Source organism: Rhopilema esculentum, chromosome 7 (assembly GCF_057945365.1).
Source record: "Rhopilema esculentum isolate cy_ngs chromosome 7, ASM5794536v1, whole genome shotgun sequence".
NCBI classification, from domain to species: Eukaryota; Metazoa; Cnidaria; class Scyphozoa; order Rhizostomeae; family Rhizostomatidae; genus Rhopilema; species Rhopilema esculentum.
Window position 1 is genome coordinate 13847350 of NC_142821.1, and position 26261 is coordinate 13873610.

A 26261-nucleotide genomic window follows, 5' to 3' on the forward strand; every position below is an offset into this window, starting at 1 on the left:
TTATCATAATGTTAATGAGCCCGCGTATTCATTTCTATCTATATTCCTTTCCTGAACTGCAATTATGAATTTAACTTTAATAAATCTGCATAACACTCATAATTCCTTCATTCCAAACAGCATTAATATCGACAAGATCCTGGTTTTCCCGACTGTTTCCGTAACTGTAGCTAACAAACACGAGAATATCGATTTTTAGGTTTCCGTAAATAGTCACGATAAGGGAAGCCATGACGTCACAAAAGTGGATGGAAACGAGGATATGTTTTGCGAGGTTCGAAACTCAAACATTACCGACACATCTTCAATAGGAGATATTCTAGAGGTGAGTAGGGCAGCACAAAAGCAACCAGACGATAGTAAAGGCTATAGGAGAATTTTACTAGTATTTCATCTCAAGGTGTACTTTACCTCAAACAAGGTGTATTTAAAAGAGACATAACTGTAACATAGCGCGACCAGACCAGATTCTGAACCAGAGATTAGACAATAAGCAAGCGAATTCTTACGTGATGCTGATATTTTCTTGGTATACAATATTCATATGTTTATATCTATATATTTAATAAATTCATATATACGTTCAATTTACAATACAACAATTTCGACATACAATGCAGTGAGACGTATTTGCATATTAATATCTTTCGCATTACAATATAATATAATATTCAAACAGCTTGGAAATAATTTTCGATTTATATTTATGCTAATAAATTACCCACACTAGCTGAAGTTGTGACAGCTTGTCAGCTCATCAAATCGAAATTGTTTAGAAAATAATTGAAGAAAAATTCGACGAAATTTTAAATACAATGGAATTAATAATAGCACAGCTAAGAGGTAACTATGATAAATACTGCTTGGATAAAATAACGTGCAGAGACTTCTGGAGGGTCAACTTTGATGAATCTCTCTCAAGGAGCTTCAATGGCTGACAGAAGACTTGTGCAATGACCTGGGATTTCACGAGAATTTCTATCGGCCCTTTGATGTCAATTCACATATTTCTTCGCAAAAAGGCTTTAAAAGTTTAACGGAATTATTTTATCATCACTGATGGTCTCAAGTTGTTCTCTTTGTTTAGATGCACAGTTCATTTGCAGGTTATGTCAACAAATAAGAAAAGAACTTCGCAAATGTTGCATAATACTTACAATTTGTAGCATTCAAAATCTGAAAACAAAGAACCAAAAATTGAACAGATTTTCTTATGATTTATACTGTTTACCGGTTTTTTGAAGTTGCTATGGCGCGAATGAAAACAAATATGGTTGATATCTGACTTTTTATTCAATTTGTATTTAAAGTTAGTAAGGGCAATGGAATTCCTTAACAGAAAAATTTTGTTTAACGAATTTTTCAATCGTTTAGCATGTAAGCAATTCTATTTAGATGTCAGCAGGGCGTGTTGCTAAATTTTTTCGAATTCCTTAAAGGACGAGTTTGTAAAATTTAATAAAAGTCGCTTGCTGGATGGAATCTTAATTCATCAATTCTTTTACAATATCAGGTTAAATTAGTCTTCGCCTAGAATGTGGTGCTACGAAGATCTTTTCATTCTCCACCCGCTAAATTTATTCAAGAGAAATTAATCAATGGGAATTTTGACCGCAGTTCATGATAATCTATTGACAAACGCCTTTAATCTTGTTTTGTGTTGAAATGGCTTTTTCTAGCTACGCATATTTTCACAAAGTGAAGACCACTGTCAAATTATATACTTAAATAAAGGCAGTTTTTAGTTTGTTTGTTCACAATAGTCTTTGATGTTCAATCGTTTTCTGCTGTCTGGTCGAGTAAATCCTGCTTTCTGCAATATCGTTCTAACAAGGTTCCTTGCTTAATTTAATGAACTCAAATAACCTTTGAGCTGGACTTTCGGTTGCTTTTCAATTAGCAGGAGCAATGATCCCGTAGTATCGTTGCCCGCGATTTCTGCAGGGACCCGTGTGATCTGCTGCGCTTCATTCGAACTTTTAAATTATCAATTACGAGCTCAACCCGTAGTCCAATTAGGCCAGCTCTAGCCATTTGAATGCTAGCCATTTTGGACCGATCAACTGGCCAACTTTTGAGTTTACCATTGACAATATACATCACTGCATCTCTGCATGCAGTACCCAGAGTTATATACTGGCTTCAGCACTGCTGCTGCCGGAGAGTGTCCCGAGCTCGAGGTTGACGTTGCCTCCTTTTCAGGATTTTTTCCTCGAGAATATCTGATGCTCTTAAGCCCTCTTCGACTGTCAGATGGAACACTGTTGAAGGCCCTTCCAGATTTTCGCTGTACAGAAAGTTATGATCAATGGCTCGCAGCCTCAGAGTGGAAAGCAGAAAACTCTTCATCTTGCCGACAGGTGACGTCCCCACAATCGAGAAATTATTCATTGCAGCGTTGAGAAACAGGTAATGGAAGACGCACATAATAACGTTCGTTCCCCTGTATTCTTTGGCGATTGCACACCGTTGAATTTCGTAAACATATTCATTGTTAACCGGACAAACAGCGCGAGCGATCTGTGGCTTCTTGCTTGATTCGTACCGCGTGAGATCAAGATGACCCTGTGCATTTCTGTGAACCCTGCGCGCAACAGCAACAACCCTGTCTTCTTCAAACACTCCAAACCAGTTAGAATGATCCTCCAAATCGTCCGTTAGCAAACTTTTTCCACAGTCAGATTTCTCGATTCTAAAGCCTATTATAAAAGGAAAGAGTTTTAATAATTTGCAGATAATGCAGTGAAAAACCAAAGTTGATGAAAAATCTAACACATCAAAGAAGATGATTAAAGAAAAATTCACTAAAATTATCACAGTTTCTAACAAATTTGCAGTGGCTTGTTTTGAAGGCTATGGCGGAACTTGCAAGTACGTTTGAAAGAGCTTGTTGTCAGATTAAACACATAGTATGCAAAGAGAGAAAGTTGAAAGCAACAAACATTTTCTGTTTAAAAATATGCTATATCAAGTAGAACTGTACTCAACAACATCTTTCAGAAAACAACCTACGTAATGGATACAAAAACGAATTACCAATATTTATGCAAAGTAATTTGGGCCAAACTCTTTGAAAGAAAGAAGAACTTCTCACATTGTCGCAAAAAAGGATTTGCATCCGGAGGCTTGTGAAGTTTACAAAACAATGTCAAAGGCAATTAGTATTAAAAGTTTGCGTAATCTAATAGAAAGTCCGCTTTGCTAGCAATGTAGCGACTTCTAATTAAGACCACCCTTGAGAGGTATACAATCGTATCTACAAAGAGATTTTGAAGGCGTTTCATCGTAGATACGGTTCTACTCTTGATAAGACATAAAATCCAATATATCAACCAAAATCTCAATATTATTAGCAGACTGGTTAGATATCATGTTAGGCTTAGCAGATGATTTAGATATTTTATGTATTAGCAGATAAATTAAAGGCATTATCATCGAAAATTTTTACAGAATAGATAATAGCAATTCGAAAAAGGAGTACACGTGAAATAGAGAGCGAGAATTTTACCTGTTGGATTGTTCTTAGCAAACATCCAGCCCATCTCCCGCACGTAGACATCATATATCAGTGCTTGAGCTTGAATAACATCACTCTTCTTAACAAGTTTGTGAATTCTCCATGGCTTGTACAGATCATTTTCTTTTGGCATATCATATGATTGAACTAGAATAGCAATGCAATATAATACTACATGGAAAAAAAATTCAACTTAATTAGGTCTCAAAATCTAATATTGAAGAAACTCAATTCAGAAAGTCTCCAGAAAATCAATTCAGAAAGTTTCCAGAAACTCAATTCAATCATTTCCTGTCAGCATACAAACTTGATTACAGGATACTCGTATGAAACAGTAAGTTTTCAAGGTCTTATCTTGCCAGTGTTTATCAGATACCTTGGGCTTTCTTGAACTAAACCTAAATTTATGGTTTGGAGAAATCTGACATGACCTCGGCATATTTTATGTAATTGTTGTTTCCACGTAAAGTGGATGTGAGATAAGCGAAAACTATCGTCGAAAATGCGGTTAAAAGACGATTTTCTCCATTTGTTCGCGGAATTTCAAGGCGGAGCACTAAACCCCCAACTAGCAAGAAAAGGAGAATGCATTGCAAAACTTTCTGTTGGTGGTCCAAAGTGTGCAAGATCATTCCGCAGCAGATCCAGGCCGAATGGTTGACTTATCAGAGGAGAAAATACATTGAATTATCTTGATGGAAAAGCACGGTCTTAAAAGAAAGCAATCGATGTTTTAAAGCACAAAATAGATAGAGCTTAGCTCTATTCAATTACGTCTGTGTTTTTATTCAGAAAACTCAAGTTAAAATGCGGTATCTGCCCGTCTATCGGGTCACGAAATAATGACGAAAACTAGATTAATTTCCCATAAATTCTTTAGCCAACAACAACGAAATGTGCAAATAACCTTTTTGTGGTACAAAACTTAAATGTGGCTTAAACGTCAGAACATAGATCGAAAACTCTACGCTAGGAAATATCTATACCAAGTTGTGGATCGGAATAAGCCAATCAGAAACGCGAGCACATGACTGTTGAGGTTGCCCAATCAGTGCCGTTTACCTATTAGATATTAAGTTTTCCTAGCGTGGAGTTTTCGATCTATGTTCTGGCGTTTTATTCTTTGAAGAGTGTCAGACGAAAAGCTTCAGTATACTCGAATGCTTTCCTTTTTCAAAGCCATTAATAACAAAATAGTCCCTTTCAAGCTGCAGAATTCGAAATTTTGCTTAAAAAATCTCAAGGGCCCAAGTGGTTTCTGGGTACTGTCCAAAAGCCGAAACAAAGATAGAAAGTTTCGATTGGCTTACAGTGAAGTTGGTGATTGATGTACGAGGGAAAGTTTGAAAATGCGTTTGTGCTTATCTTTTACATGCTTCACCATAGTCCAGCTTGTTACTGGTAATTGACGCAATTTTATTTAAATCTTTCTTCAATAATTAATTGCCCATCTTGGATCAAAATCGTTGGCTTTCTTCAGGTCAAATTAAGAATCCATGCAGGAGAAGGAATGGTAACAGAGTATAGATGTGGGGAAGCATATATCCCAAACTTTGAAGCAATAATTTATATCTCCCAGACAAAGTTTGAAGTAACAATTAATTGATAGTAAGAAAAAAGTTCAATATTTTGTGAAAGAAACTACTCTTTGCCCTTTCTTCTTAGGTGAAAACTTCTGCTTGACACTTCCAGCGAGGGTTTGACTTAGAAATGAACATTTAATGGACCAATCAAAGTGTCAAAGTACAATTGGGTTGCCCGAAACATCAACGTTGGACACCACTCACAGTTGCAATGGTTTTAAGGTTGTTTTTGATTGCCGAGTCAAGTGCACATGTTGTATTTGTGACACATGTACAATGCTAAACTGGGTCCGTTTACACGGTGTAATTCGCGAACTCAAAAAGTGTGAGTTACATGAAACAACTGTATTGGCAAACAGGTGAATTGAGAAGTAGAAGTGTCTTGACCTGATGTCAAGTATATCTGTGTGTGCAATCACGTACTGATGAGAATTGCTCCATGTACACGTTTAGGTCATACAGATGCCCGCTGTATCACTGAATAGAAAGCTTGGATAAAATTGGACAGTATGGCTTTATTGGGTAAGGCATGGAAGCAGTAGGGATGTGTGGAGGGCATCACAGCCGCTACCATGGCGCATGCCTTATATGGTTTCGTATGCCTCTTATGGGCAACAGAATTCCACGGTTGTTTCATCAAACTTAAACAACCTCATTGTTTATTGCCAATTGAAGTATCTCTCTAATTCATTCATTTGCTGAAAATCGTTTCACTTTCGAATTATTTTTAAAACGGTGAAGTAACAAGGAAAATTTGCGGAAACAATGCGTAAGGAGACCTAAAGAAAAGACACGCAGTAACAAAAGTACTTTGAAGATGACTGGTTAAGCTGAATATTTTCCATTTACGAAACTAAATCGGCAACTGGGAAGAGGGAAATCCAATGGGTCGATTGTGACAATGGGACAAGGCTTGACTTGAGATTTCGAGAAAAATAATTAGTTAGATATGAATAGTAAAATTAGTTATTTCAACGTTTGCAAAATGACTGAAACTACCAGGTTTAAAGAAAATGAACATTTTTTGTTTAATCAATCGTTTAAATGATGTGATCAGGCTTCCGAACTACATTCTGTGCTTTTTAGATTCGCAGGTTAAGCACAAAATTTCAGGATGCAACGACTTCGCTAGAAAGTGACGTGATGGTTCCAGATTGAAATTTTGTTCATTGCGTAATTTAATGGCATATTTTGTAAAGCTACTTTAGATACCACCTCAAGTGCAGGCAAGCAAAGCTCAGTTAAAAGCCCGTCAAGATTAGTATTACAAGACTGTACTTCTTTCGAATATGTGTAATTCTGAACACGTACACGGAATGTGTGTCATTTTAAACGCATAATGTGTGATTCTGAGCACGTAATGGGTGTGGAAATCGAAAGTGTTTCCTAGATATTATTGAAAGTAACTGGAACAGAAATTTTAAATTAAGTTTTTCGCACAGTGGAAGTATTCTTATATATATCATAGAGATGACGAAAATCAGACTACATGATTTATCTCCACAAGCCTGTTTCGTGAGTAACTCACTCTTAAGAAACTCACTCTCCTAAAGAGTGAGTTACCCAAGAAGCAGGCTTGTAGAGATAAATCATGTAGTCTTATTTTCTTCAACTTTACGATATATCACGCTCTACGTGCTAACGTATTGAGCACTGTGCTACGGAAGTATCAAAAGACAAATTTATTCTTATATATATATGTATTAATTTCTATATAATTATATGTATTTATGTTTTCCTCATACGTTGAAGGCACACATATATTTTTGATAAATTGGAAGAATTCACAGCTCAATGAACTTGAATTCCGATAGAAAGGACTGGATACTCGGAATTTAGAGTAGAGTGTCTTTAGAAAACACAGAGCGACTTGTCACCAACATTTGAATGTGTAAATCCAGATAAATATGGCAGGAATGATAACATCTTTTCATTTTAACATGGATGACAACCTTATCATTGGAAGGAATGCTAAAAGCTTTAAGCTTTAATCAACAAAATTAGTGATAAAGTGAGCAATATGCGCAAATTTTCGTTGTTTTTTAAAATATGAATGAAACGAAAGACTTTGAGAATATAAGAAATGAAAACATAGCAGTAATAATTAGACATACTGCAAAATGACGGCTTCCTCACAGCGCACAAGTTCGCTCCAATAACTTCAGGTTTTTCTGACACCACCTCGGTCTGACTGAGGCTTACAAGGCTTCGTCTTGTCGTGCTCAACATTTCTCTGCAATGGCGCAGACACTGAATTCTATTCATCATCGCATGCGATAATCCTCTAGTGCATAATGACTGCCTTATACTGGCTGATCGACAAACTACTGGAAGCTAGCTCTCAAACAAGCCTTTATAGTGGTGAGGTCAAGGGGCCAATAGTGGGCCACAGGAAACCAACAATGGGCCAGCTTATGATTGCCAACTCTATGCGTGGTTATGAAAGAATTGAGAAGCCCGCAAGCATAAAGAGAAATCCTCAAGACAAAGCAAATCTCCTTAACGACAACAAAGGGATCGCCTACAACGATGAATTAGGCTTTGACTTTGTAACAACATCTTACTTGCTAATATAAAATGGTTTTCGACGCAAATCAAATATGACCGGGCTATTGTAAACCTGGGTGTGCTATGCAACGGATTTGTGGTCTACGAAGCCAAGCGGACAGCAAGCGGTAACAAGCGCAAGCTCGTTGTAACGCCGTTATAATTAGCACGTGACTGATTTGTGGTTTCGAATAGCTTTCAAGGAAACTTAGGCAAAGAGAGATAAACGGAGTGTTGAATTATTGCTTTAAATGATACTTTTGAAAGAATTTTAATAGTTAACAGCAATTGAAAATTCATGCCTTCTTTTGTGGCTTATTACTGAAGATGTATAAACATTTTGGCGGACAAAAAGGAATGCTTTTATTTGCTTTTAGGTTGAAGAGAAAGATTGGCCTTTAACCGTATTCCATTGCGTGCCTTACACGATTATAAAGCAATCAAATGTTCTCTCAAAGACGACAAGTTACTTCGAAGAGGCAGCAAAATCCCAAAAACACTTGCGACTTAAGCAATAAAACAAATTATTTTTCTTGAGCTTCCTTTTTCAATGACACCGGAAAGTTACTAGATTTCAGTGCAAGCCAGTTGCTGCTGTTACCATAGAAATAACTGTTACCCTGGACGTAGAAGTTATTTATTTTTTTCAGTTTCTTGTCCTGCTTCTTTTTCTTGCTAGTGTGTCTAAGTGAATTATTTTCATTTTGTAATGAAAATTCCACAGGTAGATTTTTGATGACAATGCATGGAAATGAACACGAATATGGTTTTAAGTGAATGAGAAAAAGAATTCTCTAAAGAACTGAATGATGTACATAATCCTGAGCAGCATTGATTAAAATGTCTTACGTTATTCACAGATTAAATTTGTTGTCAAAATATTGCCTACAATGCACGATAAAAACTCAGCCACTTTCCGCAAAGTAGAAAAAGAGGAAGAAAAATTTTTTTTAATAAAAGGCTTCTCTAGATAAAGTTATTGAAATATTTCAGCTGAGATCTGTAAACACTGGATTCTCTTTATCCATTAAGTGATCAGCTAAATAAAACTTGCAAACTGCCGCGTTGCTTCATTTGCCTTGTCGATCAAAATCGCAACCAAAGTGATTTGGGGCAAATAAATACAGTAACAGAAAAGCTAGCAAATAAAAGACTAAAACCATATTGATAAGCCTTTGGCATTCGCTGAAAAGTTGTCAAACAATGAAAGATGATAAAGGGTTTTTAGTTATTCTAAACCAAAGATGTTAGAAATAAGCAAAGTGATGCTTCATTTTAAAGAGGACTGATTTTAGTAGGCTACGTGCAACTTTGCGCGTTGATAAAAGGCTTGGGCTCTACAGTTGGCAAGACGACACTGGGCTATTGATCTAAAGAAAATTCCAGTACGAATGACGTATTCTACAGAGGTCTTTGGTTTTTGGTTTTTGAGTTGTATACGAGCCTGTGGGTTTTGAGTGAATGGACATTGGCAAGTGGTTTTACCAGGTGTCCGTTTTCTGAGTTTGAGATGGTTTGATTAGGTTGTTAAAAATTTACTTAAGTTTACCTTTTCAAGGACAATCTCTTCAAAAGAGAATTTAAAGTTAACTACGATTTAGAGCTTAAGGAGTTACTACCCAAAAATCTCTTTGTCAAAAACATCTACTTTCGAATTGTCTAACAAATTTCGGAAAATGTGCAAATCGCGTCTAATACGTAGATTGGGTTAAGCTGGTAAAATCTCAAACATCAATGAAAGAATCAGGCAAATATTTGACAATATAATGCTACATCAAACGGTTGAAATATTTTCCCATGAAACGATTTTCTCCAAGAATGTTATGACACAAAATTGACATGAAGCTTTATCTTTCTTTCTGTACTTTGCTGCACCTTTTAGATACAGCACGTAGATCGTTCAGTTTGAAAAATATGTGTTTGAAAATTGTGCCGCATAAACAGGGCTGAATTTACTTATTTGGAGCGAAAATATAAGAAAACAAGTAGTCGAGGAAATCTTCTATTGTGGACTTGTTTGGCAGAAGGCTCAGGTTAATATCAGGAAATTCATCGTCTGATTTTTGATCGAGGATCAATTTGTAATTAGTGCTCAAACACGGCCTAAGAAGTTTGCTTTGAGATCAACGGCTGCGTTCTAGTAAAATGCTACATGTTTAAGAAACAAAAAGCGTTCCAAATGTTAATGTGACAAACCCACGCTGGTGTTTGTTTCTAACTCCAAGTTTGCTCAATCGCTATTACCCAGGCTAAGCCCAAGATGAGACAAGGAGAAAAAAAGCATCACAGATTGGCTGCGTTGGCATGGCAACGAGATGGAAGACATGACGTTACTCGTATTTCATTATCAAGAGGCATCGACAGAAGACCAAAAAATGGTAGGTGAACCAACATGGCAGTTCTTTCAGTTCAGCAATCAAACATTTGTAAATTGATCTTTTTGTACTTCACGTTCCCCATATGTTTTCCGGATACATTTAAATAAAGCCAAAGAAATGGAAATAGCTTTAAATTTAAAGTAGACATTAGAGATTTATATAAAAGTGTTAATCTAATGAAATCATTCCATCCTGAAGGGTGTACTTGACCCTTTTTAGGCATACATGAATAAAACACTCGTTTTAGTGAACTTTCCTTGAAGACTACCCGGGGGCAGAATGCTCTTAGAAGATCACAGCGATCGTCATCAATTTTGGCAAATTGCCTCACAGTTTGTGTGGTTCGCGGTTGCTGATTTAGCAAGCTTTCTTGAGTTTCCTTGCTTTTATGTGGCTTTCATTAATATTTCAAGCGAATTAGCGTACATTTTCACCAGTCTTTCATGCGGCGTACATCACATTTTCAAATACGTATACCCAGATTAAATTAGCGCTATAAAACAGCAGACCAGCCAATCAAATGGATCCGACGTGGAACAGCTACTTTGTCACGAAGCAGTTCCAAAGCTTTGTTTGGCTACACTATATAAAAGAAGTTTATCTTCATCTCTTTTGTCTATATGATGATTATTTGGTTTGATTTGAATAATGATAAGCTTATTTGATGTCAGAACAACACCTTGCATTCAACTGCACATAAATCAACCCCAGAAGCTTTAAAATTGAGCTGTTACCATCGTTTTCTTTTGACTATAATACTAGAAACAACAGAGATCTATATATATTTCTTCAATAACGTATCTTGAGCCATATTGCCGTAAAAAAAGCGTTTCAAAGGACAATACATGTCTGTTTTACGGTGCGCAACTACGGCTGATTCCGAACAGCTAGAATATTGACAACCCTTAATCTACTTTTGAGCCCCTGGAAATGAAAAGTGATTTTGCACTTGCAATGAAAACAAGCATGAAAGCGACATTACTAATATTCAAAATACTCACAGCAAACTTGCTCTTGAGCTCCTGCAGAAAAATCTCTTGATCTGCATACAGAATGTTGCATGGAAAAAAAGACTCTCGTTGCAGAGACCCCCTTTGAAGAGACTGTCGCAGAAAAAGACCTCAGCGCCTTGGATAACATTTTGCAAATCTTGTAACGGTTTCAGCGAAGTTATAACCAATGCAAGGTGCCTCTGTGCTGGTATGTGCCTGTATCAGACGGTGCAATCAAGCAACTTCTCTGGAATAACTTCTGTAAAAGGACACTTCGAGGCAACTTATGTGTAGCGACTTCTGTTGAGCGACCTCTCGTGCTAATGAAATCAAACGGACTGAGCTAGTAGCACTTCGTCGTTACTATTTCATGTTCGCTAAGCCGAGATAAGATCGGCCTCCTAATCAGACTAAAAGAAGACTGGAGCCTATTGTAGACTCTTTGAATATTAAGGAGCCACACACGAAGCCCCTTTGCTCTCTTGAGACTGAAATCGCGCGTTGCCTGCACAACCCTGCCGCGCAGCAAATGCCAAGGGAACGAACCAGTACAGGCTAGCTTTCAATGTCGTTTGAATTTAGACTCTGCTCGCATTCAATGCGCTTTCATAAGCATATATGCATAAAACATAGACTAGGTCAACCTGTACCGTTAAGAACAATGCCATTAAGGTCAAATCAAGGAGGATTTTTGATACACTTAATACAATTCAACCGGACACAATAGGACCTGCAAGTTGTATTCAGAGAGATCTCTTCGGCTTACATTACTCTTAAGATGGCATAGAATTATCTCTTCAAACAATAACCGATTTGATAATTACACAAGTCTAAACATGTTCTAATTATTGCAATATGAACTGTGGGAAAACTGACCAAATTGGCCAAGGATATGCATCACATTCACCTACAGATGTAGCCTCTACTTCGCACATATTCAGCGCTTGCATTTGAAGTGGCTTTCGAACTTGAAAACCATTCACACCTGACATTGCAATGATTTTTCTGTTTGAGAGCGTTTTAACGTAATTTACTGGCAAATAACATAATTGAACTCCAGTGCATTTTTATCTCCAAATTTTTATCTCAAAAATATTAAGGAAATCACACAAAATGATCGTCACCGATATTTTATTCTTTTCATAACATCTGTCCTTTGAAATTCTAGCTATTACTTTGAAACAAACAACAACAATTGTGCTTTATCATTTAATGCCATAGGTGAACATTATAGGGCACATACCCAATGGAAAACGAAAGAAAATATTGGACTGAATTTACTTGCACCTTTGAGCAAATGGAGCTTACATCTCTCATGGAAGTGCATGCATTGAAATTATTGTTCCTGGATGGAAAACAAGTCTTTACAATTGCTGCATGTGTCTCGTATTCAGCGTATGGTATTAAATTTTTATCCTTCGCCTTTTTTTGATAAACGCTTGATTTGACTCTACAATAATCGGTTTTCAACGATCTTGGATCAAGACTTGAAAATTACCAACAAAATAGCCTCAACATTCAATTAAAAATCACATGAGTGACTTGCTGACTTAAGATTGCCAAGCCTCGTGATACAATGAATTTTTTAAGCTCAAAAACATTTACTGCGTTCTTGATAAGAACAACTCTGTATTCTAGCTTTATTCACGATGTAACTTTATTCACGACAAAAGACACGAAACCTTTTTTTATTCACTTCATTCAATGTTGGTTTACATCATAATAGCTAATAAACAGCTAATCAACACCAACTTGTAATAATAACAAATATAACTACGAAAAATCCTGATGTTTACAAGTATCCAATATTAGAAATATATTTTGTGCATAGTCTACACGAGCAATTAAGATCCATTTGTTTAATTTAAGTTTTGATTGCGTTACAATTTTTTGTAAACCGAATGTCTAATGGTATAGAATTCAACAATTCATTACATCTATAGGATATTTTAGTTAGCCCATAAGTAATAATTTTCGGCTCTTTTTGTATAAACGACTGATTTCGTAAATTATATGCAAGTCCATTTAACCTGCATATTTACGATCAATCTTCTTGAAACATTTGAATCAACTGCAAGGTGTCTTTCTAAACCTCTTCTGTTGCATCTTCAACGCAGAGTTCAACTAACTTGTGAAGCTAAACAAGCTCGAACATGAAGGAGTATACCGGAAAACCGCACCCTTTTTAAACTTAGGCAAACACTTTCAACGCAAATAACTATCTTATCACAATTTGGATAACATCTTATCAGTTTAAGAAAAATGCCCATTAAATCCTATTTACAGGAGGATAAATGTGCATTGAGACAAGAGGAAAGTGATGCTGTCCAAAATGTTTAAGGTACTTAAGAATCAGGCAAGGAAATTGCAGTCTAGTGTGAATGGCTTCAAAATTTCACAATTGATGTTCTTCTTTAACAAGACAACAATTTCCAAACACTCATTGTTTTTCGTAGCCGTGCCAGCATTTTATTACCACCGGCAATGGCATTTGCACTGACATTTCTTTGAATTATAAAAAACTGGATTTTGTCGCGCAATCACTCAAATTTTGGAATCCAATTCTGGATGCAAGCAGTCGTGAGAACTCGCTTTACGGAGATTCTGATTGTTATGGCAACAACTCTACAAATTTTCTGGTGGCAATGGGAATGGCGTGTAAATTAATGTGAGAAGAGTTTGGCAAATGTACATTGTAGATGTATACATAGGTTGGTTGACCTAAGTGCTTGAAGGAGAATTGAAAATTGTGACATATGAGCTACTATAGAATATGCTACTATTAGCAGAAAGTCGATTTCAGATTTTCAGCTGCTTTCTTTTTGATTGTGTCTGTGAATCTGAACGTGATTATTAATGAAAAATATCAATTATTTGAAAGATTACAAATCTGGTGCTATCCTGTCACAAATTCAAATGATTTAATTGACTTCTCGTCAATGTGCAAGGTTTACGTGAGATAATATAACAATCTTATACTTTTGGTTTCAAATGCTGAATTTCATAACCTTGCATTGTCCTACAGAGTAAGTGGTCGACATATATTCTGTCATTTGGCAGAGATATACAGTATAAACGACATTTAACTGCAGATTCCCTCTACATAACAACGTGGAAAAAACTAATTTCTGTCAAATGACTTCTTCTAGAAATCAATGGTTTACATGAAAGAAACACAGAAGTAGGTTAATCTCTTTAGACTTAATTGTTTGTTGCAGTTTCACATCAAACTTTATTGTTGACAGTTTATATGACACATGAGAGTCACTAAATGGCCACCTATAAAATAAGTTATAACAGAGAACAAAAATCAAAAAGGACCTTAATTAAAAAATCAAATAACATGAGTTAAAACAAAGCCAACGCTAAGCCGTTGCTAGATTTAGATACACACAGAATGAGAATATGTTCTAAAAACAGTCAAAATAAAAGCATAAACGGTTCAAAGTATTAATAAGCTCAGCTATATTTTTTTCATTTTACAACAATAGTAAGTGAATACATTTGTTCTAAGTCACGGAGCTATGCATTGTGAGCGACGCCTTTGCACAGCTTGTTTTCATTTTCAAGATGGCTGATGCCATTAGCCTTGTGTAGGGCTACTTGATGTGGCTCTTGTTTCCTACCCACCCACAACGCAATTTGCACATGATATTTCTCACGTATGCACAGATTTGCTGACTTTCTATGTCGCTAGCTACCATTCTAATCGCATATAGACGATTGTAAGACAGAAAAGCTGATCCTACCAAAGAGCCAGGATATTGTTTGAGGGCCACCAAAGATGTACCAGCTCTGTCGGACCATCTAATGAGACCTCAAGTGTCATTAATTATTATTATCTAAAATAACTCAATTAGATCTCTATGTCCGCTGATGCTCACAGTCAAATAGTGAATGTGTCCTTGTGTTATATACCTATTACTACAGGCAGATGAGACGTAATACTTCACCGTGTGCAAAGTTTCTGAAAACTTTAACCTTTAAATAGAAAAGCAGAAACATAAACTGCATCAATATGTATAATTCTTAAAGACAGAAAGGCTGAAGGCTAGAATAAAGCACATTTTTCAGAAGGGTTGATGCCTTTACGAGTTCCCAACAGCATAATTCTTACTCCATATTTTGCATAATTACATTTCTTGTCAAACACGTGCTCTTGTAAGCCGATGCCTTAAAAAGCGTTTTTGCTATTATTTGATATTTAGCTTTATATTGCTTAGAGTAAGCGCTAAATTCACAGTTGCAACTTAGGGAAGTCATGCTCGACATATCAAACCTTCCACAGCTCTTCTGCATGGCATAGAGAAGATTATAAGAGAGCGGTGAACAGTTATCCTTGCTGAATTTGATATTTGGTGAGTATTAGTTCGAGTCAGGCATAACTGAGCGACTCTGTCTGAACTTGTCATATGATTGTTGCACTGGTACACAAATTAGAGCAGATCTGGGGTTAGAGAATTGCACCATTTGACTCGCCCTTTAAAGTAAAATCTTACATTTGGCATTATTGAGTAGCCCCATTATTAAGAAGAAACTTCGAACTTCTATATAAAAGAACTTCTCTTTAGTAGTCTTTATCGAGTCGTGGTAAAGTTCCACGCCCCTGTGGACTCTGCAGGCCATGGAACCACTACAACGATCAAATGAGATTGGCCGTAAAGTTTCCGTCTTAACAAAAAGAGGCAGATAGTGGAATATAACTTACTTTCCGGTAATAATTATATTTGGAGACATTAAAGGACAATATCTCATACATTCATGAGGGTCTCAAACAATTTATCAATAGAAAATTACATTTTGTGTTCACTAAAAAAATTTGTATGTCTGCCAAGAAAGGTAGATTTCATGACTCTCGGCCATCCATTTGGTTTTCGATGTTGCTAGGGGGGTAAATGATTTTACGCCAGACACGAGGTGAAGATAGCAATTAATGCTTAGTAAAATGCAACAAAAAGACTTCATGTATTACGATATCTATTTACTTCATATACTGAAAATTACTTTAGCTTTTGCAATTGTGAGAAAGGAATATTAAGTGAAATGCTACGCTACCTCTGTCCTCCCGATCTACATCAAACCATTCAAATAGAAACACACTTGGCAATTAAAGAGAGAAGAATTTATTTTGGATATGTTATCACTAAGTGAAGATGACAACAAAAATACAAATTAATACTTAAGTGTCTATTAAGGTATTAAGATATACTTCTTACAAAAAACTTTTCAATTCAGAAAAATATTGTACTTGGAAAGAAAGAGCGAATTATGTCAACAAAGTTTTGAATATCTATACTTCCAATGGCAACAACTATTTCTGGACAAAAGCATTAGAGAAATTTGAAAGCAATTGTAAGTTTTACCTTTTTCTAGTGTGTTCTTAAAAATAAAACATGCACGTGTAACTAGGAGTGAACAGTATTTAAGAGAGAAGGCACAGCATATGACGTTAATCGAGTGAAAGGTATGTTAAAATCATTTTGGTGCTAATATTTAAAATTTATGCAATAGGCGGACATTTGCACTGAGCTGATGGCTTCTTGTGATGATATTTTTCATGATATTTTCTATGAACCAAGATGCTACCTTGCCATTCTACTTGAAAAATCGACAAAACCAGAAAATCATGCGCAACTGGTTTATGGGCGCTTAATCTCGTTAGTAAAAATTAAGAAGTGCGGTAAGCTGCGGGTACCAAACGGACCTTCAGTTAATCCCTTGATTGATATGGGTAAGAGAACCTGCTATGCTAACCGCAAAATGTTGCATTACATTGCTCTGCAATTGTATAGGTATTGTTTGATAGCAACTGTTTGTTTCCATGGCAACAAGTCCAATGATAAATTCAGTGACATGATATAGTTCCTAAAGATATTGATGAACTAAAGTAAATTTTTCATTTGCGGAATTGACAAGAACCATAAATTCATGTCGTCTGCCTGGTACTCAAATTCCTTTTATTCTAAATTGAACTTCGATATATGCTAAACATTTGCTAATCCTTAGTTAGCATGCCATGTTTTAGCAATAAGGCATAATAAAGTATGATAAAGCCAAAAGTTTTGAAATATTGAGAGCTTGCGTAGAACCGCGAAAGAATCGCATTATGGTTAATTTTTCCCATGGCCACCTTATGTTACATAACTTTTTTGAATTTGATTCTCCATTCACGCCACTACTTGACATGGCCGTTACCAAGACTTGCTAGAACCATATCTACGCCCCCTATGATTTGCTTTCGTTGTGACCCATCTCTTGCAACCTGCTTGATTGGCAGATCCATCTCTTGCAACCTGCTTGATTGGCAGATCCATCTCTTGCAACCTGCTTGATGGCACAGCATTTTATGAGATCCAGAGGGTTAATTCCAGTTCTTTTTAACAAAGCCACACAAACGATTTCATAATGGCTTAGTACACAAGAAATAGTCTCTAAGAATAGGAAAAAACTGTCCGAATAATTAATTATGCAAAAAATTCGGAATATGCGTGATCTAGACTATTCTCTCTATTGCGAATGAAAACTGAAGAAGGAAGCAAACTTCTTCCAGGGATGAATTTGCTTTAGATGCAATGATCTGAAAACACATCGTTTCCGTGAAATCAAAAAATTTCATTTTCATGTAGATTAAACTGTGTTAAATGTAAAAGTAAGACTGCGTTAAAGTAGCCTAAAAAGCTATTTTCTCAAGTCTCTTTTTCTATTGCACCAAATTATGAGGCCCAGGATAGCTAAATCATTTTAAAAGATGTCGTACATAGAAACATGGCTAGCGATACCGCCATGCTTTAAGATACCTAATGCTTTTTTGCTTCACTGCCTCAACGGATGCAGAGATTAAAAGCTGCTTGACCAAAGACGCATTTAATTTCAGAAGCATTTCAGAAATCAGATATTAATAAGCTTAAAATGTCATAAGAATTGTGAAGAATTGAAAGCATCATTTGCATTGCAAATCCATCGTTTACTTTAGGCTTAAAACAAAAACAGAACGTAAGCTACCATTCTATATTTACCTCTCAGTGATGCAGTAACCTCGTTACAGCAATTCTTCAAATGCTTTTACACATTCCAAAAGCTTTTTCATTCAAAACATATTGTTGATTTTAATACCTTTGTAACAGTGTACTTGTTTTCATATTTTTGAATGCGAGAGGAATTACGAAAAGACTATTAAACAAAAAAGATTGGGATAGAAGTCTTTAAGAAGCTTTGGGTACTTAAGTTTTTGAATATTCGACCAAAAGTATCCCTTGATGACGGCATCCCTGTGGCATAGAGGTGGAAGCCAAAGGACGGGTCAGTTTAATGAAGCATTCATTTTGAAATTGGATTATAGAATCCTGCTCTTGAGAAACATCACTTTGGTTTATCGAAAAATTTTAGACAGTGTTTAGTTGAGATGATAGACCACCCACATAACGGACCCATGATGAATCTCATTTTGGTTTGGACACGACTTCAATTGGCCACCCTTAGATGTCCCCGTCCACTTGTCAAGCCGTTTTGCATTCAATCTCTGAAACAGACAGTTTTGTCCGCTTATCGTTGAGAAATCGAAATACAAGGCTGTCATCTAAAAAGACTTTTTCTATTACAAATAACGAGTCCTGCTGGACAGTTGAATGGTTTAGAGGTGATGTCAAACTTCAGAGACTATAAAGAGCAGTCATTTACAAAATGAACATTACTCTTAAAGAAATAAAAAGTCAGTAAATCATATCAAGTTGGTTAAACGAGCAGATATAGCTCCTTTCCTCTTTCTTTAAACTTGGCAACCATAACAAAAAATAACTTGGTACAAGAAAGCTGACTTGACGCCTCCGTAATTTTTTAGGCACCTGGACGCTCTATAGAGAGAGTGTAAGTATTGTCTCCATATCATGTCAAAGAATATGTATTTGTTGAATAAAGGCCATTAGCTGTTGACAAACTGTTTCAAAGTATTCAAAAGGTGTTAATTTTGTAGTTAAGCGGTCTTATTTTTTAATTTACTATAATAATTAGCTTGATTTAAACAGTTCTATGTCTGCATTTAAGAAAATTCTAAATTTTAATTGAATGAGTCCAAAGTGTGATTTTTCAAAAGTCATTTCTTCATTCCGATGAGATATTCCGAGTTTCTGTAAATCTCTCAAAACTCAAAAATACATGCTATTAGTTTTGCAGATAAATGTCAGGCAATCTTGATAAACTACGATGTTTAGAGGTAGGCATGTCTCCAAACTGTACGTAAATAGAATTTCAATTTTTAATCAAAGGTGAAGCTTTTGGGGCATTTCAGTTACCGCAGTCAGCTCAAAAGGTGTATTTGAAAGACCACAGAAGAGCACATCAGCATATCTACTTACGAAAACAACACATTTTTCGTTTCACCTGGAACTTTCTGTTTGTTGAGTGTAGGCAGAAGGTTGCTGTGGTAACGGTGACACTTTGTCAGACAAGTGAAATTCGCTTTTGAAACAGATGCATTATTCGAGTAGCGTTAAGAGGCAGGATATTGGTATTAAGGAAAGCTTATATGAAGAAGTAAAGGAAAAAGAAAACTTGTATGAAAGCGTGGCCAGTTAAAAATGGTTTACAAGGCTTAAACTTGTTTAACGTCATTTGTTTCTTATTAGAGCATAATGTCTCAAAATAGGATCACATTTGAACGGAAAGGAAACGAAGGCAGTTAGGACGTTTTTGTCATATTTTCTCAAGATGATTGAATGAAAGGCTTTCCTAATAGAATCCTTTTTCTCTACAGCTAAGTCTTTACGTGGGTTGTTTGATGCTTCATATCCACAGAATGAACCTTCAAATTGACTGAAGAGTATTTTAGTCCCCGTTTTGGCTTATCCTTGGCATTAATACGATGTCCAGGAAATTCTATTTAAATTTGCAATAACATGTCTGATTTTCTTGCTTATAGATCTCGTAACACCACCACATACCTAACGATATTTCCTGAACAAGAACAAAAATGCTGATTAATCCAAATTTTTGTGGTCGTTTTCAGGTCCAGAACTACGTGCAAAACAGCCTGCAAAGTGGATAATATAACTCATTCAAAGTGCGTTTCAGCTTCCTGATATGCTTTTTTGTTTGCACAGAGAAGTTGCAATTCAAAGCCGGTAAGGACCTAAGTTTTTTCTAGCAATTTGTTTCGAAATTTGAATTGAAGCGTCAAAAAGAAAGTGTTCTTTTTGCACTTTAAAAATGTGATTCTCGAGATAACTTATTTTGCCAATCGTTCCATATAGTAAAACAATTTGGGATGCAAATCCTGGAAATAAATTGCTGCAATTAGAACCAGGGTTTAAATCAAGTGCATTGAAGGCCACATTGCCATTTTACAAAATTGCAAGCAATCAATTCATCTTTTGGTTGACCAGATACCAAACAGAGGCATATCCAGACTACAGCAACCTATGCAGAAGCATAAGTCAGATTTTTAAAGCAACAAACAAAAAATTTAAACTATTGGAATCTTTAATTAATAGTTCCTTTGTCAAATTTTTTAGTAACTTCCGTCCTAGATCTGCCTCCAATGACACTAACTGTATGCGAAGGACAGAGCATATATTATGCTGATTATCTTTTGGCCTCTGCACTGAACAGTCGGGTGGCGATTCCAGGGATTTTCCTGGTCTGCATTTTCTGAATCCCGTACCTTGCCTTCTTGTAAGCCAATAAAATTTCACTTCACCTCTGCAATCTTTGGTGCTAGCAAAGTCAGATTTGTTTTTTTTTTTCGAATGAGAAGTCGTGTTTGCCTCTGCAGCAGTTCAGGCAACCAATTGACCTATGCATCAGGGAACCAAGTTGACCTATGCAAATTTTTATGCTAGACCTAGGCAATGGTTTGTTGCATCCAATGAAATAGGAGTTGACAATATCTGCCTCACCCCTGCCTATGGATTTCTACCGAGTCAGTCAACAAGGAAGTGTCAACCAGGTAGTTTTGTGCTATTTTCAATGCGCTGTGAAAATGGGGTCCATGGTTGGGATCCTATCACGGACAGTTAAAACTCAGATATTTTTTCTTCAACCTTTTTCCTGCAGGTAAATTTACCCTTCCATACTTTTGTGGGTTGGTTTCATCGACCTCCTTTAATGAACCCACTTTTTAAATTACAGTGAAAATGATTATACTTCAAAAAAATGTGGGCGTTTCCAACACAAAATGATGTGGATTCTCTTTCTGAAAATGTTTGCATAGGTCAGAATTCAGGCTGGATCCGCGCCTGCCAAAGTTTTCTTCATTTCAAATGATCTCAAAAGGAGCATATGCATTTGGTCGGGAGTGGTAGTCTAAAAGTCAGCTAGTTGAAAATTAAGCAAAATAGAAACCAGGAGGGAACCTTGTAGTGAATATAGCCACACAACCACTTTCATTTTATCAATTTAGAGGTTTGTGCTTCTAGAAACATGGCAAAACTTTCAATGGCGAATAGATTTGAGACCTTGAGTTTGGAAATGAAGTTCAGGCATTAAGAAAATCTTTAAGAAAATTCCATATTTATACTAATAGAAGTGTTTTCTTTGAAATCAATGCAAGCATCATTCCGCCAAAGCTTTTTTCTCATGAACATCGATATTCTTTTCATTTCGTGCATAGCATGGTGTTGCTACCAAAGCACATCAACAGACACCAGTTTTTGAACTGAATCAAAAGGCCCAAAATATTTTATATACTTTTTCAAAATTACAAGCTTTCGGAAAGAGCTGGCGTGGCATAGCCTCATTTCCTTTGGCAATAAGCTTTGCATTGAGAATGTCATTTTACGTAACAAACTTTCAAGAATTCAAAGTATTTTACTGCGTTGTAAACTTGGGATGATTTTGTAAACTGTTAAAGCTACAAAAGATTTGTCTTCTTTTATTGTTAGACTTCAATTAACTAACCTGTTCCTTTGATCGCGAGTGAATTGTTTGGTATTTATATCCCGATGAAAATGGACACTGCCTTAATCTAAGACGTATTCTGAATTTTTGATTTTTATAAAAAGTAAATAACAATGTTTCTTGCTGCAAAAAATAAAATATTGAGAAAAAGCAAACACTAATGAACATTGACTGCGCCAAGGAATGGTATAGTGGAAAAACTCTTGCCCTCTCTTGTCAAAACACGATTCTCGAAATTCTTCTAAAAATTGATAATAATGCTATTGGTAAGTAAAGCTCATATTTGTTAAGACTTGCCCAATAAAAACGTCTGGCATGAATCGCAAGGATAAGGCACAAAAACATGGTCTTATTTGTCATCCCATTTCTCTATACACCACCCCTCCTACAGTAGCTGGATTCGTCACTCACAATGAAGAAACGGTTTGCTTTGAAAAGCGCAGACTTAAATTCTGAAGGTTCTCTGGTCTCGAGCTGCAGTTAGAATGTGTTGAGCTGCATCTGCAATGTTATGTTGTCCTTATTTATACTGATTTACACACACTCTGATTATAATTGATTTTAAATGGGTAAATGAAGCAATCGTCACTTAAAAAATTGTTCTTATAAACAGTCCTTGAGCAGTGGCACACTAAAGTTGTCTCTTTTTATGTCGTGCAGGCTCATTGTCTTTTTTGATCTTGCCGGATTTGGTTATCAGCCCTAGCTGAATTTTCAATTTAAGCTAAATTCAAAGGACAAGCTTACTCTAAGTGAAAGAATTTCAAACGTAACTGCGATAATTGTTTAACTTTTGCAAATAAACGGCTTCAATCAGACTGCTTGCGAGAGGTCATTTCAAAGATGATCATACCCGACCATTCAAATGAATGCTTTGATCAACTTGCTCGTTTGGAATATTCCAGTTTTGCCATGGTTTCGCCAAGCAGTGTTTTAGGCAGTAAACAAAACTCTCTATCTAAAAAGAATAGTGCAAAATCAAATCAAACTGCGAGCATAATTGGAGAGATTTTCGGAGAAGCTGCTGTGGCTAAAAAAATGATCCGTTGGTTTACACTTATAACCATTTAGGTAAAGCAAAGTTGATAAGATAAAATAAGAAGAGATAGGACAATCAAGAATCGCGCTTGTAATACAATGATAAGATTGAGACTAGAAATAGATTTGCTGATTTTCGTTAAGTTGAGAAAAAAGACCATGTTTTGGTTTTTAGCTGAGCCACGTGACTATCTGTGAACAAGGAAACCCGGGATCTCTGGATTACAGTATTGAGAGTTCTTGATGTTTTGTTGGTGATTCACAATGCCCTTTAACGAAGCTGGAATAACTCAATTAACAAATGATCCAGTTTTGGAAATCTCTGAAGTGCGTAATTATAAGAAGCAAGTGTAATATGTTTGATCCTTGACGAGCGGCTTGTCTAAGAGAGTCTGTTCCGCATAATGACGCCATGTGCACGTCCATTCTTAGCAAATTAGCTGGGTAGAACTTTAGTTAGTAATCTAAGGCTCAGTTGAGTCGCTATTTCATCTACATTAATTGGTGATTTCTTCAGCTGTCATATTGTTCAGGAGTGACGTATTTTAATAGAAATTTTTCTACTGCTTTAAGCGCATATCAAATTGTATGGTATTGTAAATGGTATGATCGAACCACGCAAAACCTATATTCTGCTAACTTAATTAAAATATGTGGTAAGGCAGATGCGCATAGATCGCGCTGAAAATTTAACCAAGAATCTGTTGTTTGCTTGCACTGACTTAGACATACTTGAATTCATATCATAATAGAACTATTTAAGTTATCATGGATGGCATTTGTTGAAGGTAGAAGATAGAAAAAAAGGATCCGAGAAGATGTTGTAGATGGGTAGAGGATAGGACAAACTTTGAAAAGTAATTACTTTTGCTATTCGTGGTTGCTTGGTTGGTTTAAATACTCAATATACTTAATTACTTTTATTCACATTTTTTCTGTTCCTTCTAATCATTATCTATCAGCTCTACAGTGGAATACCACTTTCCAATCTTTATTAAGAATTTTGTGAAAATGTTCGGAGGAAGAGAAGTGTTAGGAAAGTTCTCGGCTTTGCAACATTTGTATGGCACGCAGATCCTTGATTGCATACGTGAATGGTCTCATTGCATTAAAGGAGAGACTCGTTAATCATGCACCGCGCAAACCACACAATGCTACCAGTAAAAGCAAATGGTAAAAGCAAATTTCTAGGTTAAGTGACACACACGACAATGCAATAAATGGCTTTTGCGTCATGAAATCATCTGAATAAGCCACAAGCCTCTGCCACAGAAAGTTGTACCTGCTCAGGCCATTTCATGCTGCCACCGGAGAGACGAATCAATGTCAAGATCGCCAAGAACTTAAGAAATACGGTTCTTTCACTAGGCATGAAACAGCAATTGAGAAGGAGAAACATGTTTATTGCCTCCTTGTCAATAGTCAAGGTCTTCCTTGTCAAAGAGGCGCATCTATTAGCAGTTCCTAAAACTGGTATGTTACAATTTAGATGGACAAGATCAAATGGAAAATAAGTAATATTTTGTACATAAATCTTTAGATTTCGTAAACAAACAAAGCCTTTAAATGTCTTCTATTTAATGCCCAAGTGTAACTTTATCAAACATATACCAAGCTAGGCTAAAATAACCAGGTTGTAATTACGCATGAGTTTTGGACCAATTTGAGAATCTACCATGCAATAAAGCAAGGACTAAATTGATTCAAAACGAGGCCATTTCATTTTTTTAAAATTAGCAAAAACACTTGTTTAAGTTGGGGAAATCAATGAGCAAGTAAATACATTAAATACATAAGTTTGTGAAGCTAAATGTAGCTTCTCCCATTTCGATTAAACATACAAAAATTGTTAATTAGAAATTTCGAAGTTGTACAAATTTCTAGCTGCTCATCAATTCGGCACATCCACTTTTGATCGTACCTCTGGAAAATATCGAAAAGTAAATGCAAATTGAAAATAGGTAGCTCGACCTCTCTGTGTGTACTTGCAAAACTTTCAAAAATTATGTTGTTGACACTAATGTTACGAAAATGGAAACAACGAGGAAAACATTTACTAGGATGGTGATAACAAACCTCACATACCTTGAGCAAAGCCAATTAGTTTGTATTTAAAGGCGGAATAAACAAATTGAGTTTATCTTTTGTGTCAAAACGGAAATTTCGTTATACAATACGCGTTGGACCTACAGGAAAATTGAGTTTGCTGTTTTAGTAACATTTGGACAAAGAATATAAATTAGAAAGAAAATATCGGCATAATGTGACATTTGCGGATTGACAAGATTAACTAAAATAGATGAACCATCGTGTTGAAAATTGAATCAGTTTGCTTGGACGCACTAATTAAAGAGAGAAGGCTTTGAACGCTGTGTTTACGTCTGAGTAGAACATGTTAAGGATGTCAGAGATTTGGTCGATCGCCGTGTGAAGACCTCCCATGAACAGCAAATGGCATCGGCTTGAACATGGGCAAAAGTGATTTCCATGTATGGTAGTTGAATCGACAGATAATATTTTTAGAGGAATTAATAAGCACAATAGAACTGGACTGGAGCATAAAGAGAAAGTAAACAAGACAGAAATAGAATGTACAGTACATATTCTTCGAGCATGAATTCCAAAATGGCTTTTGTAAGTAGCTGTAATGTAAATGAATATGAAAAAGACTGTTTAAAGTTTCAAGTAAGCTTAACTTATATTCTGTTAGAAGCACTAGCTTGCGTAAAATATTGGCACTAACTTGTTTTGATCAGAATCTATTACTTTTCTTCATTTGTGCAGAGAAACCCCGGCTTGAAACTGCTTTTACTATCTTTAATAGTTAAAAATGTGAGACATTTGTGCCCCTTGACTTTTATGATTCTTGATGTTGACAAGTATTGATATTGTTACAGTCAGAATGATACTTGATATTTATACCTATTGTGATCCTTGATATTGAGAAGTATTGATATTGTTACAGTCATAATGATACTTGATATTTATACCTATTGTGATCCTTGATATTGAAAAGTATTGATATTGTTACAGTCAGAATGATACTTGATATTTATACCTATTGTGATCCTTGATATTGAGAAGTATTGATATTGTTACAGTCAGAATGATACTTGATATTTATACTATTGTGATCCTTGATATTGAGAAGTATTGATACTTACATTAGTCATAATGATACTTGATATTTATACTATTGTGATCCTTGATATTGAGAAGTATTGATACTTACATTAGTCATAATGATACTTGATATTGATACTATTGTGATCCTTGATATTGAGAAGTATTGATATTGTTACAGTCAGAATGATAC

The 26261-nt window shown here is 35.8% G+C and overlaps 1 protein-coding gene across 2 annotated transcripts; it reads right to left on the reverse strand.

The window, feature by feature from the left end:
- Positions 1–350: 350 nt before the first annotated feature.
- On the reverse strand, positions 351–24685 carry LOC135683415 (uncharacterized). Of its 2 annotated transcripts, none has more exons than XM_065198660.2 (3): positions 11027–24685; positions 3509–3664; positions 351–2699 (listed from the first exon to the last, which is right to left on the reverse strand). In XM_065198660.2, the coding sequence occupies exons 1-3, from the start codon at positions 11163–11165 to the stop codon at positions 2143–2145; spliced, it is 852 nt and encodes a 283-aa protein (XP_065054732.2). In that variant the 5' UTR covers positions 11166–24685; the 3' UTR covers positions 351–2142. The 2 variants fall into 2 exon arrangements, with proteins under 2 accessions (XP_065054732.2, XP_065054731.2); XM_065198659.2 differs by lacking the exon at positions 11027–24685 and adding an exon at positions 7215–11001 and having other exon boundaries at positions 358–2699.
- Positions 24686–26261: the final 1576 nt, after the last annotated feature.

What these genes read in the sequence shown, in the direction of transcription:
- LOC135683415 (XM_065198659.2), bottom strand. Translation starts at nt 7,368, where the DNA reads ATGATGAATAGAATTCAGTGTCTGCGCCATTGCAGAGAAATGTTGAGC. An exon ending in GAGGAAGCCGTCATTTTGCA is followed by an intron (nt 3,665 to 7,214) that starts GTATGTCTAATT and finishes TTGCTATTCTAG; the next exon opens with TTCAATCATATGATATGCCA. An exon ending in TGCTAAGAACAATCCAACAG is followed by an intron (nt 2,700 to 3,508) that starts GTAAAATTCTCG and finishes CTTTTATAATAG; the next exon opens with GCTTTAGAATCGAGAAATCT.